Consider the following 16,757-nt stretch of genomic DNA (forward strand, 5'->3'; position numbering starts at 1 on the left):
ACTGAAAGAAGATTAAAAATGGATTAGATTGCCAAATTTTACTAAGTAAAATGCACCACCCTCTCCTCTCCAGCCCAGAACTCCCCCCACAGACACTCCCTCTCCAGCCCAGAGCTCCCCCCACTGAGACACCCCTTCCTGGCCCAGAGCTCCCCCCACTGAGACACCCCTTCCTGGCCCAGAGCCCCCCCACTGAGACACCCCTTCCTGGCCCAGAGCCCCCCCCACTGAGACACCCCCTCTCCAGCCCAGAGCCCCCCCCACTGAGACACCCCCTCTCCAGCCCAAAGCCCCCCCCACTGACGCTCTCCCCCTCCCCAGCCCAGAGCCCCGCCCACTGACGCTCTCCCCTCCCCAGCCCAGAGCCCCGCCCACTGACGCTGTCCCCCTCCCCAGCCCAGAGCCCCGCCCACTGACGCTGTCCCCTCCCCAGCCCAGAGCCCCGCCCACTGACGCTGTCCCCTCCCCCTCATTTAAATGCCTCGCACCGGCCGGAAGCGGCGCCCCGCGGCCTGAGGGAGCAGAATTCCCGCCTTCTGGACCCAGGCAGCGAAGCGGGCTCCTGATTGGCGGAGCTCGCGGCAGCGCTTCCTGCTGGCCCATTGGCTGGCTCAGCCGGGGCGGTGGCCTCCTCGCCCGCCCATTGGCCCGGCTCTGACACGCTCGGCGCCGTGATTGGGCGCGCTGCCGTGACGCCGGCGGGTTCCCGGAAGTGAACGTGGAAGAGCCGCTCGCCCGCAGCCCGCGTCCCTCGTGGGACCCCCCCCTCCCGCCATGGCCGAGCCGGGCCCCGCCGCCCGCCTGCTCCTGCTGCTCCCCGCGCTGCTGCTCGGCCCCGCCCCGCCCGCGCGCGCCGCCGAGGACGGAGACTGGGTCCGGCTGCCCAGCAAGTGCGAGGGTGAGCGGGGGGGGCTGGCGGGGGGGAGGGGAGCGGGGGGTTGCAGTGGGGGGGCTGGCGGGGGGGAGGGGAGCGGGGGGTTGCAGTGGGGGGGCTGGCGTGGGGGAGGGGAGCGGGGATTGCAGTGGGGGGGAAGCGGGGGGGGCTGGCGTGGGGGAGGGGAGCGGGGATTGCAGTGGGGGGGAAGCGGGGGGGGCTGGCGGGGGGGAGGGGAGCGGGGATTGCAGTGGGGGGGAAGCGGGGGGGGCTGGCGGGGGGGAGGGGAGCGGGGGGGCTGGCGGGGGGGAGGGGAGCGGGGGGGGGCACTGACCCTGGCCACCTGTGGGGGCTGTTGGGGGGCCCCAGCCCTGTGTGCGGGGGAGGGGTCCATGGTTTCCCTGGCGGAAAGGGGGGGGGGCGCAGTTCCCACGCTGACAGCGAGACCCTCCCCCCCCCCCCACAGGACTTGCCCGGGTCCCTTCACTTGCGACGCCTCCAGCCAGCGGCTCATGGAGCCCGTGTCCTACCGTGGGGGGCGGGGGGGAAGGCCGAAGGGAGCTGCTGCTTCTCCGGGCAGTGGTCAGGGCTTACACCCAGAGGGGTGAGGGCGGGGAGTGCGCCACCGCGCAAGGCCTTTAAGCAAGAAGGAGCAAGAGCCAAAGCTTAGTGCTGTCGGGGAAATTCTGTGCTGAAAAAGAGGAATCGTAGATTGGGGAAGTGGTAAGGGCGGGGGGAGAATCAGGCCAAAGTGTGTGTGGGGAGAGTGGCGGATGTGGTGTGAAATATCCGTAGAATCGTAGAGCTGGAAGAGACCTCAAGAGGTCATCAAGCCCCCTGCCCAAGGCAGGATCAACCCAGCCAGGGCTTTGTCAAGCTGAGACTTAAACATCTCTAGGGATGGAGATTCCACCCCCTCCCTAGGGAACCCAGCCCAGTGCTTCCCACCTGCCTAGGGAAATAGCTTTTTCCTAATATCCAACCTAGACCTCCCCCACTGCAACTTGAGACCGTTGCTCCTTGTTCTGTCACTACTGAGAACAGCCTCTCTCCATCCTCTTTGGAACCTCCCTTCAGGAAGTTGAAGGCTGCTATCAAATCCCCCCTCACTCTTCTCTTCTGCAGACTAAACAAACCCAAATCCCCCAGCCGCTCCTCATAGGCCTTGTGCTCCAGCCCCCTAATCATTTTGGTCGCCCTCCGCGGGACCCTCTCCAATGCGTTCACATCTTTTCTATAGTGGGGGGCCCAGAACTGGACACAATACTCCAGATGTGGCCTCCCCAGAGCCGAGTAAAGGGGAATACTCACATCTCTAGATCTGCTGGCAATGCTGCTCCTAATGCACCCTAATATGCCATTAGCCCTCTTGGCTACAAGGGCACACTATTGGCTTCTTTCCAGCTTCTCATCCACTGTAATCCCTAGGTCCTTTTCTGCTGAACTGCTACTTAGCCATTCGATCCCCAGCCTGTAATCGTGCTTGGGATTCTTCCATCCCAGGTACAGGACTCTATACTTGTCGTTGTTGAACCTCATCAGTTTTCAAAGATAATGGCCAAAGGCTCTGCAATGACATTTGCCAATTCCCTCAGTACCCTCAGAGGCATTCAATCCAGACGCATAGATCTGTGTATGTTTAGCTTTTCTAAATAGTTCCTAACCTGTTCTTTACCCACCAAGGGCTGTCCACCTTCATCCCATGTTGCATTGCCTAATGCATTTGTCTGGGAGCTGACCTTGTCCGTGAAGACAGAGGTAAAGAAAGCATTGAGTACTTCAGCTTTCCCCACATCATCTGTCACTAGGTTACCTCCCTCATCCAATAAGGGCCCCACACCCTCTCTCATCACCTCTTATTGCTAACATGCCTGGAGAAACCTTTCTTGTTATCCTTCACATCCCTTGCTAGCTGCACTTCCAATTGCACTTTTGCCTTCCTGATAACTCCCTTGCATTCTCGAGCAATATATTTATACTCCTCCCTAGTCGTCTGTCCACTTCTTGTCAGCTTCCTTTTTGTGTTTAAGCTCCCAAGGATTTCCCTGGAAAGCCAATCTGGTCGCCTACCGTAATTGCTTTTCTTGCTGCGTATTGGGATGGTTTCCTCCTGTGCCTTTAATAAGTCTTCTTTAAAATACTGCCAGCTCTCCTGGACTCCTTTCCCCTTCATGTCAGCATTCCAGGGAATCCTGCCCATCAGTTCTCTGAGGGAGTCAAAATCTGTGCTTCTGAAGCCAGGGTGTGTATTTTGCTGCTCTCTTTTCTTCCTTTGGTCAGGATCCTGAAATCCACCATCTCATGATCACTGTTTCCCAGGTTGTTACCCACCTCTACTTCCCCAACTAGTTCCTCTCTGTTTGTGAGCAGCACGTCAAGCTGCGCACGGCCCCTGGTCGGTTCCTTTTGCACTTGTACCAAGAAGTTAGCCCCAACGTTCTCTAAAAACTTCCTGGATTGTCTGTGTACTACCGTATTGGTCTCCCAACAGATGTCAGGATGATTAGTCGCCCATAAGAACCAGGGCCTGCGATCTGGAAGCTTCTCTCAGTTGTCTGAAGAAAGCCACGTCTACCTCATCCACCCGATCTGGTGGTCTATAGCAGACACCAACCACAACATCACCCCTGTTGCTTCCACCTCTAAACTTAACCCAGAGACTCTCAACAGTCTTTTCTCCGTCTATATACTGGATCTCCGAGACTCATAGTGCTCTCTTACATGCAATGCAACTCTTCCTCCTCCTTTTCTCCCCCGCTTGTTCCTCCTGAACAGTTTATACCCTTCCACAACAGCGCTCCAGTCATGTGAATCATCTTACCAAGTCTCGTTATTCCAATCAAACCATAGTTCTTTGACTGGGCCAGGGCTTCTAATTCTTCCTGTTTGTTTCCCAGGCTTCTTGCATTTGTGTACAAACACCTTAAATAACCAGTTGATCGCCCGACCTTCTCCATCCGAATCAGGGGTCCTCCCTTGTTGCTCATTCCTCCTTGTGTTTCTTCCCAGTATCCGACTTCCTCACTTACCTCAGGGCTTTGGTCACTGTCCCCCGACGAACCTAGTTTAAAGCCCTCCTCACTAGGTTTGCAAGCCTGCCTGCGAAGATGCTCTTTCCAGAGACCAGTGAACTGCTTGCTCTGGGGGGTGGAACCATTAAGCACTGACTGAAGTGTTTCTTGGTTAGCAGTTACACAATAGTTCGCTGATTTGTCAACCAAAAAAATCTCTGGAATAGAAATTCCCTCTCTGACACAGTAGCTGGAGGGTGTCTGGTTTTGTGTGTCAAATAATTATAGAGTGTTCCCTGAAAGCAAGCTACAGTGGGTGCTTTAGTTAGAGGCATGTTTTACTCCAAGCATCTGTTTCTAAAATGCCCCGACTTGCTGGAAATGACCGACTTGTACCTAAAACATGCCAGATCCTTAGGAGAGCAGTACGGTTCAGTGTGCCCACTAACCTGCTTCTGTTTTCTCTTTTCCAGTGTGTAAATATGTGGCACTAGAGCTGAAATCTGCCTTTGAGGAAACTGGGAAGACGAAGGAGGTGATTGACACGAAGTATGGCTTTCTAGATGGAAAGGGATCAGGGATCAAGTACACGCAATCGTAAGTGAATCACTCAGTGGCCGTCTTTGCTGCGCCCCTGGATTAATAAATGCTTTCACAAAGAGCACTTGCGAGCAGCAGGTGGTCTGGCCACCTATCACACTTTGGGGCAAAGGCTGCTTAGGTCTTGTCCGGAGTTGTTTGTGTGGGCAAGGTACGATGCATGTTGAGCCCCTAGCTGGGTTTGAGGGCAGTGGTGCTGCTCTGCATGTTACCAAGAATCGCAGCTCCAAAGCACAGTCACAGAGGTTGGTTTTGAGCTTAGCAGTCTTGGACAGGCCTAACACAGGATCTCCATCATCTGCTGGAAGCTGGACTGAGGTTCAGCTGCTGGCTCTCTGCAGAATTCTGGCAATTCTCTGGCAGCTTCTCTTACTACTTTTTTTTTTTCATAAATGTTAATGGGGTCATCAGCTCTTTGGGCCAGGGTCACTGCTGCTAAATTCCATTTATCTTACGCTCTCCCAACACACTGGATTCCCAATGGGCCTCAGCTGTCTCATTGCAGAAGTTGGCAGACAAAGGTGAGGGTTCTGTAAGCTGAAGCGGAGAAGTTTATGGTGGCTTTAGCCATCTGGGGATTTAGGATAACCGCATGGGCTGGGTCAAGGGGAAGTAGGAGCCTAAGTTGGAATTTAAATAGTCATTATTCAGCTCCAGCGAGATCAGTGGCGCGCTTCCTTAAACCTGCTTCAGATTCTGCCAGTGTGGGCAGATGTCACTGCACTAGGTACGTTCGGCTCACCTCTTCAGGGTTACTAGCCCTCCCAGCTGAGCAGGTAAGAGCTGCAGAACACACGACCCTGACCGGAGCCCTCAGGCAGTCTCCTGGCTAATAGGACTTGGAACATACGCTTGCCAAGGTGCGGCTTTTCTTAGCAAGGGGAAGGGGGCCCAGGCCTTCACTTTCTGCAGAATTTCTGCTTCCATGGACCCTCTTACTGTTAGGCTTGATTTTTGTCAAGGCCGTTAGCGCCTCTTGTGGCTGCATATAGAGACAGTTTGAGTTGAGGCTTAGCCAAGGCACCTGCCTGCTCCTTAGAATGTGTTTTGCACAGGTAACCCACTAGTCTGCTTTTCTGGGATCTGCACTGGCTGGCAGTATGGTTCTGGGTGGGGTTCAAAGTTGTGACTGTAACTTTAGAACCCCCAATGCTGTGGGTCCCCTTTGCCCCCCTCTGGGACACAGCTGTGCCACAATCAGCAGAGGTGCTCAGGCCGGAGCCCTTGAAGTGGAAGTGGGCAGGGGCTCCTGGTAGCAAGCTCTCTGAGAACCTGTTGACTTTGAAAATAGCTTCCCAGCCCTTGGTTTGCCACAGCCAGGCCTTGTGAGCTTCCGGCCGTGCTGCAAAAGCCACCTTTTCTCGCAGGCCTCTGAGAAGGGGCGCACTGATAAACAGACCCAGTGTGTTCCTGGGGAAGAGTTATTGCTTCAGAATCCCTCAGCAGCTTGTCTTCCTGTGGGAGGAGGCAGGCCTGCTGACGTGGGAAGCTGTGAATGTTCTAACCGAATGGCATTATTCCTGAGCGTACGATCCTTTGAAATCCAGTCGCTTGAAGAACTCTAGAGATGTCACCTGGCCCCCAGCCTAGCTCTGCATTGGGGCTGCAGGGTTGATTTCCCGTGCTCACGCTGATCGAGAGGGCCTGCTACAAACAGCAGTGAGTGGGGCAGTACCGGCTAGCTGCCCCAAGTACAAGCCTGTCCACGACTATCAATCTGTACTCTGGTCAGCTAGCCTGCCTCCGCCACTGTGGCTGCGTGTGTGTGTCGCGTGCTAGCCCAGCCGAGGGTCTATCCAGCCAAGTGTGACATTACCCTTCCAGCTGCAGAATAGCCAGGCCATGGGTCCATCTTGGCCCACTCGTCTCCCCAAATGTTTTTCTCCCCTGCCATTTTGAGGAAATGGAGGTACAGAGAGAGGAAACTGGCTCTGGTCATCGAGGGAGGCTGCTGTGTACGCAGGGTACCGCACACACAGTAAACGCACTCTTCGTTCGCTCTGCTTTTGGGTGTCACAGTAACAATGCTGGATGAGCAACTTGAGGCACCAGCGAGATATTGTAATTGAATTTGCGAGAGGTACCTGGAGTCTGAGCTGGGGGCTGTACGTTAAGCTTTTTGAGCCCTCGAGATTGCATAGATGACCTGCCAGATGTGCATTGCCTGAGTCTACAGCACCTAGCTCCAGTCTGTTGCTCAGAGCTTTCACGTGCAGCAGCGTGGACCAGACAGAGGAGGTTTTGCAGCTACCGCTCAGGCCTCTGGGGGGCAGACATGCCCCTTCGAATCTTCCTGCCATTCTGCTGCTGCTGCTTGGCAAAGGGCCGGCTCAGGTGCCAGCCCCGTGGGCTGAGGGCCCAGGAAATGAAGGCTGTAGTGGAGGTTTCAGCAACAGAGAGGCCTCCCTTGCAGGCGCCTGTGGGGAGGCATGGAGTTGTTAGATCTCCCGCAGTTGCTAGGAAGCGGTGGTGGAGGAGACCGTCCTTCCTTTCAATAGCCTGCTGGAGGAAGGGGAGCCCCCACCCCTCCACAGTAGCTGGAGGTCAGCGGGGCCTCTCCCTTTGGTGCTTGCAGAGAGCCGGGCTGTGCTTTCCAGTCGGTCAGACGCCTGCCATGGCGAGGCTGATACCGTCTGAACCGTGGCGCTTTCGAGCCGGGCCCAGGACCGGCAAGCGGGTAGAAACCCCAGTAGCTGCAGAGACGAGCCGTCGCCCAGCTCCCTGCTGTGACGTCTGTCGCTAGAGAGAAGGCTTGGTCCTCCGGCTGGAGTTTCTCTAGCCCCGTTAGCAGGCGGTACCTTGCTCGGGGAGCAGTACTAAACCCTTCCCCTTCTCACCAGTTTCTCCTCCGGGCAGGGACATCCGTCTGATCGAGGTGACCGAGACCATCTGCAAGAGGCTGTTGGACTACAACCTGCACAAAGAGAGAACTGGCAGTAACAGGTTTGCGAAGGTTTGTCCCGTCACTCATTCCCTCTCGCTGGAGCTCGCGTCCGATGCCCCCAGCCCATCTCCTCTAGGCCTGGCCTTGCCGAGAGCATTGAGGTTAGTGTCCTTGCTCTGTGCCTGAGACAGACTCCCAGGCATAGCTCCTGGCGGAAGTTACTTACCCCCCCCCCCTTGCCCCCACATTCTTCAACTTGTTAGTTTCGTCTTCTCCCCATAGCGCCTCTGGGGAGTAGCATGCCACCGGGAAGCCGGGTGAGGGGGTGTCGCAGCCCTGTGCTCATGGCTGGGGCAGGGGGGTGCTCCGGATGGGCTGGGGCAGCCGCCTGGTGTAATGGGTGTGTGCTGAGTGGCATCTGCCTTCGGGGATTGGATGCGGACGAACGGTTCCATTTGCGAGCGTAGGCGGAGATCGCTGGTCCAGAAATGTGAAAGCTCAGGCTGGCCCGTCCTCCTGACTACCCCTTGTGCGTTTGCTCTGTGCCTGCCGGGGATCCCCTAGCCGGGGGGCAGGGACAGCTGTGAAGCCAGGACATTGGCAAGGCCTGTGCACAATGAGGCAGAGCGTCCCAGAGATCCAATCGGAGGTGGTGGAGTTTGCCTTTCCCCAAGGCGTTTCGCGCAGCCTCCGGCTGGATCGTGCCTGTGGTGGAAGAGGCAGGGGCTGCGTGACCTGCGGCTTTAGCCACAGGGGAGCCAGCTGCTGTGCCCTACCTCACGGCGACATCCGCCTCAGGCCATCCCTGTAGCAATCCCCTCTCTGCTCTCGTCCGAGTCCTACCCCTACTTCCTCTGGAAAGCTGCTGGCGTCCCGCCTCTTTCCCTGCTCAGACCACCAGGCCTCATCAGGGCCAGCGCCGGGGCTCTCCCACGGGCCGCCAGCCCTTTGACACCGGGCCACTGGGACCTTCTCTGACCCTCGCTCCGACTCGCTTCCCTCCCCTCCTCCGGGTCCCTCGCCCGGCTCCCTCCTCCCCTGCCCCACTGAGAACCTTTCGGTGAGACCCTCCCCCTCCACTTCACCAGGGATGCAGCTACTCCCTCTCCACCCCTTGTGTGTGGACCCCCCCCCTTCCCAGACTGAACCCGGCAGCCGCCCCCCCCCCTTCAAACTCTCCCTCTAGACCCACTTGCACCAGGACACTGCCAGGGAATCATCCACCGTGTCTGCTCCCTGGAGGAAAGTCCTGTGTTCACTCGGGCATGGAAGCACAACGTCTAACCAGGGTCCTGGCCTCCCCAGCCCTCCTCCTCCAGCTGGCATCTTTGGTGACACGTCTGTAGGCCGGCAAGCACAGTAGGGCCCACTCCCGCAGGGGCTGCAGGATGCTGTGCTGGGGAGGTAGAAGGTAAAGCAAGGCTCTGACACCCTCCTGACAAGTGAGTGGGCTGTTCTGCCCCTAGGCTTCCCCCTTCACGCGGCCTGGCACGGGATGCTGCTCCTCCTGTCAAGCTGGGAGCTGGTGTGAGTTCCCCTCTCTCCCTGAGTTCCCGGCGGCTCATGCGGGAGTTGTGTGCGAGTGGAGCTGGGATTCTGCCCCTACCCAAGGGGGATTCACTCCGGTGGCTGTGTCTCCGTAGGGAATGTCGGAGACCTTTGAAACCCTGCACAACCTGGTGCACAAGGGGGTGAAAGTAGTGATGGACATCCCCTACGAGCTGTGGAACGAGACCTCGGCTGAAGTGGCCGACCTCAAGAAGCAGGTACCGTGCAGGCGGCACTGGCTTGGGGGAGGAGGGCTGCGGTGCAGTGTAGTGTAATGGCGGGGGGCTGGGGTGCAGAGTGCCTTGCTGCTGGGCGCAGGCAGCTCGGGGAGAGCTGACTTGGTGGGGGGTTGTTTGGTGGGCTGCTGGTCCTGGAGCGGCGCTTGCTTGTGGGGTTGGCAGGAAGGCGAGCGGGACTGTGCTTTCTCTCCGCACTAGTGCGACGTGATGGTGGAGGAATTCGAAGACGTGATCGAGGACTGGTACAGGCATCACCAGCAGGAAGATCTGGCTCAGTTTCTCTGTGCGAACCATGTGCTGAAAGGGAAAGACACGAGTGAGTTTGACCCCAGCGGATACAAGGGAGCATTGGCCTCCAAGCAGGGGCAGAACGCCCCGATGCCAGGGTGATGGGTGTGGCGGAGGGGCCTGAAAATCTTTGAAACATTATCTTAGTGTGGGCATGAGGGAGACTATAAGAGCAGCCAGACTGGGTCAGACCAAAGGTCCATCCAACCCAGTGTCCTGTCTGCCGACAGTGGCCAATGCCAGGTGCCCCAGAGGGAATGAACAGAACAGGGAATCATCAAGCAATCCCTCTCCTGTCACCTATTTTCAGCCTCCGACAAAGGCTAAGGACACCAATCCTACCCATCCTGGCTAATAAGTATTAATGGACCTAACCTCTAGGCTATCTAGATCTTTTTTTGAACCCTGCTAATCCTGGTCTTCACAACATCCTCTAGCAGGGAGTTCCACAGGTTGACACTGCGCTGCCTGAAGAAAAACTTGCTTTTGTTTTTAAACCTGCTACCTATTACTATCATTTGCTTGCATGGTGGGGAGAGGAAAGCTGACTGCTTCCCTCTTCCCTTATCTCTGTGGTGTCGTCCCAGCAGGCTGCCTGGCAGAGCAGTGGTCCAGCAAGAAGGGAGATGTAGCATTGTCCGGGGAGAAGAAGACCAAGAAGAAAGGTGGCAAGAACAAGAAGGCTGCAGAGAAGAAAAAGAGGAACAAGGTGGAGGAAGCACAAAGGCCCCCGGACCCAGGTGCTGAAGGGAGCTTGGAGGAGGAGGAGATCCAGCCGAAAGCGTCCCTTGCGCACAGTGCAGCTGACGAGCTGTAGCGTCTGGGACGCCGCTGTCCTTACGGCAGCCTGTGAGTCTGCCTGCGGATGCTCTGGACACCTGGGATACTGGATGCGCTCTGGGGACTGTATCGTCAAGCCCGCCACCCGATTTACTGAAGGGAAACTAATGAGAGCTCTTCCAATGTATTGCCCCAAGGGCGGCAGCCCCTCCCTGCTGGGCGAAGGTCTTGGCCAGTCTTGCCATAGCTAATCAGCATTTCCGTGAGCAGCAGCACTGCCTGGATCGCGGATGTGGGGTGAATGAGGCCGGCAGAGCCCCCTGGACAGGAGATGCCTTCCTGAGTATGTGGAGCGTGTTCAACTCCCGTTAATACTCCCTGGACAATGCGGATCCTGCCTTCTGCTCCTCTCTCCTGCTGCCTCTTGCCCAGCGTGACTGCCGGGGCGGGGCGGGGAGGGGAAGCTGGTTGGCTCACGGAGGAGCCCTTGGATTTGTCTGCAGCTGGAGCAGACAACGTGGCAGTGGCTTGTAGGCCAGGACATGCTATTCCAGGAGGCTGGGCCCAGTCCTGAACCCCCCCCACATGCCAGGCAGCCCCACTGTGCTTCCTGGAGTCCTATTGTGAGTTATCCTCCCTCTCTGCAAGCCCCCCCCTTAGGACCGTTCCATTCAGGAGCAGCTGTTCCAGCTCCCTGGCAGCCCTCAGTTTGGGCTGGTAGCAGAGGGGCCCTCGGCTAATGCCCTGTTGCTTTTGGTCTAGCTTGTGCTGCCTGCACTAGGACGTGCTGTCGCTGCTGCGCTCTTGCTCTGCAGGAGAGACTCGGGGGTGTGCTCTGTGCAGCGCTTTGCTAGGTGGTGGTGTTCTCTGGAAGTGCCAGTAGCTGTTTGCACCCCCGCCCCCAAGGCAGGACCCGCCGTGGCCTGGAGTGCCAGCCAGCTCTCCTTGACTGCTCCTCTTGCGCATGCCTGGGAGCATCCCGCCAGCGCAACCGCTTATCTACGCACATGGGGACCCCTGCTGGGGCGTGGGGTTAGGTCTGGTCCCGTCCGGCCGGGCTGAGCTGTGCTCTCGGCGCTGCAGTGTGCTGAGATGGCGGCTCTGGGGGCAGCAGGCGTGTTCCCGAGCGCGCTCGCGTCTCACCCGCGTGGGGCGCGTGTCCCGGAACGTTCCCGCGGGGTGAGCCTGGTGGGGCGGACCCTGCTTTGCAGGCCAGTGAGCGACTCCTGCTTCCCTCTCCCGGGCACCAGCACCGCCGTGCGACCCGAGAGGCTCCAGTCAAAGAAAACCCCAGGGGTCTCGTGATGGGGGGGATTGTTTTACCAGGGTTGTGATGCAGGGCTCTGGCCCTGCCCCACGAGACGCAGTCGCACACAGCTTGGAAGAATTTTTTTTTTTATGGCCAGGCAGCTTTATCGCACTTCCTGCTGCGATGTAATTCTGCAGGGTGGCCCACCCACTGCAGCGGGGGTGGGGTGGGTACGGCGGGGGGGATGAATGGGACTACCTGCTGTGACCGGAGCGTTTGTCCTCTCCGTTCTGGGCAGCCGCACGCAGGAGTCTGTCACCCGATGCGAGGGCGTGGCCTCTTCTGGCGGTCTGGGCAGGCAAGCCCAGAGCCCGTGGCTGCCCACGCTTGCTCTGCTGGACGGTTCTTCTCGGCTCCCCTTCGCCCTTCTCGTCCCCACGCAGCCGCCTTGCCTCTCGTTTTTCTCTTGACAAATAATGGGGCTTCCCCTTGTCCCACGCCTGGTGTGGGACTGGCCTCTTCGCCTACGCGGGCGCTCAGCTACTGCTAGGCATCGGCATCTGCTTCTCGGCACTAACGCCTCCCGCTCGGCGCTGCAGCGGCATTGCCCCTGGCCAGCCAGCGATGTCCAGGTGAGCGACAGGTGCTGAGTGGGGCCGGGCTCCACCCGCCTCCCACGGCCACAGCGGAGGCCCTGGGCAGAGCCAAACGAAGGGCCGGCCTCAGTGCGTTGCTTTGTAATTGCCAGGCAGGAGCTCTCCGCCCTGCGGGATGGGAAGGCTTCCACGGTGCGTGGGGACACTGAAGGGGGGCACAAGGGAGCTAGTAACGTGCCCGTGGAGAACGGGCGGCTGCTGCGTGGGGAAAAGGGGGCTGCAGCCTTGGCAGAAGCCAGGGAGCGCAGGTCGCTGCTCCTGGCTGGGTGGGGGCCAGTGTTCCCTGCAGGCCGTGGGCTCGTGCGGCTGCTTTGTTTTGTTTGTCGGTGGTGCACATAAAAACGTCTCCCCGTGTGGTTGCGGGGGGGGGGGGCTCCCAGCGGTAGCTGCAGCCCCCTTCCCCGGCCAGTGCGTCCAGCGGATGGGGACGGGCTCTATGCAAGAGCTGTGGAAGGGCAGGGGAGGTTTCCCGCCTGCATTCTGGCTCCTAGGCTCCGTGGGCCACGGCTCCCTTGGGGGGGTTCCCAGCCTTCGCTGCTCCCCGGCCCCCTTCTGATGAGAACAGTTACTATGTGACCCCGACACTGGGACCAAAGGCGCCAGCTTCAAGCAGAAGGCCTGGGAACACCAGCCCTGAGGTGTGGGGCTCTGGCTTCATCCCCAGCAAATCTAATGCCAGCCCTGCGCCCCCCCTAAAAGAGGGTCACGACTGACCCGCTGTGGGCTCCCAACCCGCAGTCTGACAACCAGGGTCCGAAGTGGCAACGGGCTCCCTGCGAGGCCTCTGGTCCCCTGCCCTTGGCTTCCAAAGCAGGCTGGCTTTTCCCTCTGCCGATTCCTGCCACGCAGGAACTGATGGCCCACCCGCAGCCCGGGCTCTCCTATCCAAGGCACTGCGGGGGCCCCTTTCTGGGGGGACACAGGGCTTCTTCCTCTCGCTGGAGAGGCGCTAGAGGTGGCGAGATGGTCTCAGCCCCCATCCCCAGGGCAGGGTTTCTCTGCAATGGGGCTGCCGCTTCTTGATCCTCATATCCGTGAAGAACCTTTTCCTGCTGCACGTGGCAGCCTCTCACCTCCTCCCCTGAGCTTTGTCCCCCGGGACGCCCCATGTATCTACCAAGCACCCCTGCTCTGAAACAGGATTCTTCTGCAAGCACCCTGCCGCCTCCGTTGCATAGTCACTTGCAGGCTCCTAGCTGATGGCCCCGCTTGAAGCCGGCTCCGGGTCTTTGCTTGTGAACCTTCTGGCTCTGGTGCGCTTTAAGGTCTCGCCTTTCGTGTGAGGGGCTTTGGGTTACACGCACACCAAAGCCTGTTGGGCTAGACAATCCGCTGGGGGTGCAGTGGGGCCGGCCTGTGCAGGAACCTCACTTCCCGCAGTTCTCCTGTATTGCACTCTGGACGTGTCTGACGTGCCCATCCCAGCAGGGTCTAAGCCAAGCAGTCACACCCCCTCCCCGCCCCAGAAATGCAGCTACCCTCGTGTACACTGGGCTGCAGATCCGCCCCCCTCCCCCCCCCCCCGTGTCTTAGAGAATTACTGCGGGTGCAGTTTGCCAGGGGGTGCCCGTTCCCAGGAAGGTCGACTGGCCCTTCACAGGTAGCAGCGAGCTGTGCTAGGCCAGCTGCTCCCCCAGGCAAGCCCCCGCTCTTCATAGCCGTGTAAGCTGGCCGAGTGCAGCACTCGCCCCATGAGGAAGCAGGGACCACGGGAGGGCCGTGTGGGCCTTCTCTAGAGACCAGCCTCCGGTAAAGCTCCTGGAGCCTCCTACCTGGAGCCTGCAGCCCTGCCACCGAAACGGGGGTTTGTTTCGGTCCCCCTGGCTCCTAGGCGCCTGCCCGGCCTTGAGCCCTGTTGGCTTCCCGCGGGGCTGGCGAGCTCCGGGGGCGTTTGCACAAGTCCCCTGCTGCTTTGCGGGGGAGGCATGTTTGCTGCTCTGGCCAGCATAGGGCAGATGTGTCATGTTCTTCCCTGGCTTGTGGCTGATACCAGCCTAGTTCTGTGGGCTGGCCGGTGTTACAGAGCCCAGCTCCTGGGAACAGAGCAGGAAGACTTCTGTATGGTGCTTCGATTAGCTCTTCCCTCGCCTCCCCGGCTGGCAATGTTGTGAATCCTAACCAGCGAGGGCCCTATCACTCCATTGCAAACTCTTGTGTACGAGGGCTTGGTGGTCCTATGGGAACCAGGCGAACGGCTGCATAGTTTCCTCCTGACTTGGTTCTTGTATGCGATTTGCAGTTACTTTTAAATAAACTCCGTATGTTGTTAACGGTTGGCTCTGTGTAAGGGTATTTGCCGATCTCGCCTCTTCCCTGCTGGGATTGAACCTGACTCCTAGGCCCCTATGGGGTTTATGAATTGACACCGCTCTAAGAATGAGGTTGTCCGACAGTGTGACTACTTCCCCTCCTGCAACGGAAGAAGGGGAGTTAGACGCCTGGGCGACACAGTGCAAACAGAAGTCCCAAGACCGGGACTTGCTGAAATGTATCTGAGATGGCTGAAAGCAGTAGACAGTCTGGCCAATGAAAAGGCAAAGGCAGAGCTTAACAGCCCTCCTGCTCATCTGTATCTCGGGAATAGCCTGTGCACGCTTCATGCTCTGCTACAGTCGGCCGAGAAATGGAAATTCCTTCCCCTGGAAAACTTTTGGGAGAAAAGTCCCGAAGTGGAACAAGCCAAAGCCGGATGTCAGGGAAAGGGAGATCTGGAAAAAATCCCTTTCAGAAGAACCAAACCGGACTTGTTTAAAAGCTTGTGGGACTGCCTGCCTGGAAGGCGTTAGGTGAAGGCCACCCAGTCGGCTAAACACTGTTTTGTGGCCCCCTTTCTAGATAAGGGAATGTCAACATCTTGCGTAAGGGGACATGTCAAAAGCAGCCATTTGCCTGCGAGGCCTGTGTCTCCGCGCTAGAGCTGCTGGCATGGCTAGAAGCACACCAAGTAGGTAAATACCTGCCATCAGGGCCACCCAGCTGGGTACGTGAGAAAATAGTTTGAAACCAGTAAAAGCAGAGCAAGGGGCAGTGAAGGCTTTGGAGGAAAGTCCAAGGGGAGGGACTGACCATGTCATTAGTGCATAAGATGATACGTACAGTGTGTAGCATAGATTGCTCGCTTCTGTCTATAAATATTGGGGTACCACGACTTAACCCTTTGGCCGGCCTAGGGGATGATAGTATGGATTTCACCCGTCCATTGTCCTGGGTATAAATACACAGGGGCCCGAAGGCTATCTGGCTACTGACAACCATTAAAGTACTTCGTTCAACAATAAAGCTGGCGCAGGTGCCTTTGTATCTTACCTAAGGCTGGGGGCTTGTCTCCCTGCGCAGAGCTGGCGCGATGCACTGAGGGAGCCTATGAAAACGCAGGCAGCTGAGCGCTTATCATCCCGGGCAGAGCAGGAGGGCTGCCAGGACCCCACACCAGTGAATGCTACATTTACTGAAGCGCTGTCCTGCCCTACTACATCCCCCTTCCACGAGTGCCCCATGCCTGGGTCTTCTAGCTCTTGTTTGCTAAGGAGACACACAGAGCCGGAATGGGGAGCCAGTGCTCATGCTGGTAGAGCCCTGAGCAGGCAGCTGGCCTAGTATTCCCACCCAGCCACCCCTAGGCTATGTCTACACTGGTGCGATCTTGTGCCAGAAATATGCAAATGAGGCTAAGCTGAGCCTCATTAGATATGCAAATGAGCCACCATTTTTGCAGAAGAGGCTCTTGCTCCAGAAGGAGCTGTCTACACTGCCCCTTCTCGCGCAAGAAAAGCCCTCTTGCACCATGCCCTTATTCCTGGAAATAATCAGCGTGGTGGCATTGTGCAAGAGGGTTTTTCTTGCGCAAGAAGGGGCAGTGTAGACAGCTCCTTCTGGCGCAAGAGCCTCTTCTGCAAAAATGGCAGCTCATTAGAGATGCAAATGAGGCTTGGTGATAGTCCACGCTTAGCCTCATTTGCATACTTCTGGCACAAGATGGTGCCAGTGTAGACAGCCCTAATGCGTCTCCAAAGCATAAGCCATGGGGCTCCCTGGAAAGGAAGAGACAGCTGAGGCTGCAGGGAGCGGAAAGGGATAGTTCAGGAGGGTGGAATGAGGAGGAGCGGGAACCTCTGGGCCTCCGTAGCTCCCAGGCAACCAAGTGCCTCTTTGGACAAGACTCTGGAGGAGGAGGAGGCCGTAGAGGAGGCAAATGCTTTGTCTCTAATACAGAAACAGCAAAGAGCCAGTGTGGAACTGAAAGGCAACGGATCTAGACACCGGTGATTACAGAACCCGTGGCCGTGATTTCCACACGCCGCCTACCTGGATCCAAGAGCTCAGGCCAGGTGTGTCTAGTCTTTGTGGCCTGAGGGCTGAATGTGCTGTCCCCAAAAGCTCTGGTGCAATCCGCACTTTGAGGCTGGCTCTGTCCCTTCCCTTTCCGCTCCTGGACTATGTCTACACTGTGCATTGTTGTGCAATGATATATGCAAATTAGGTGCAGGGATGAATATTGCTGTGCCTCATTTGCATACCTAATGAGCTGCCATTTTGGGGGCACGGGCTTTTGCGCAAGGAGGAGCTGTCTACACTGCTCCTTCTTGCACAAAAAAACCCTCTGGCGCAGAGCCGTTCGGCCGCTTATT

At 57.9% G+C, this 16,757-nt stretch overlaps 1 protein-coding gene across 2 annotated transcripts; it reads left to right on the forward strand.

Annotated features, from left to right (window-relative positions):
- The first annotated feature begins 627 nt into the window (after positions 1 to 627).
- On the forward strand, positions 628 to 14,399 carry CNPY3 (canopy FGF signaling regulator 3). Of its 2 annotated transcripts, none has more exons than XM_075925903.1 (6): positions 628 to 898; positions 4,359 to 4,482; positions 7,342 to 7,438; positions 9,013 to 9,135; positions 9,355 to 9,472; positions 10,032 to 14,399. In XM_075925903.1, the coding sequence occupies exons 1-6, from the start codon at positions 775 to 777 to the stop codon at positions 10,259 to 10,261; spliced, it is 816 nt and encodes a 271-aa protein (XP_075782018.1). In that variant the 5' UTR covers positions 628 to 774; the 3' UTR covers positions 10,262 to 14,399. The 2 variants fall into 2 exon arrangements, with proteins under 2 accessions (XP_075782018.1, XP_075782019.1); XM_075925904.1 differs by having other exon boundaries at positions 10,035 to 14,399.
- Positions 14,400 to 16,757: the final 2,358 nt, after the last annotated feature.

Source organism: Pelodiscus sinensis, chromosome 3 (genome assembly GCF_049634645.1).
Source record: "Pelodiscus sinensis isolate JC-2024 chromosome 3, ASM4963464v1, whole genome shotgun sequence".
In the NCBI taxonomy this organism is placed as follows: Eukaryota; Metazoa; Chordata; order Testudines; family Trionychidae; genus Pelodiscus; species Pelodiscus sinensis.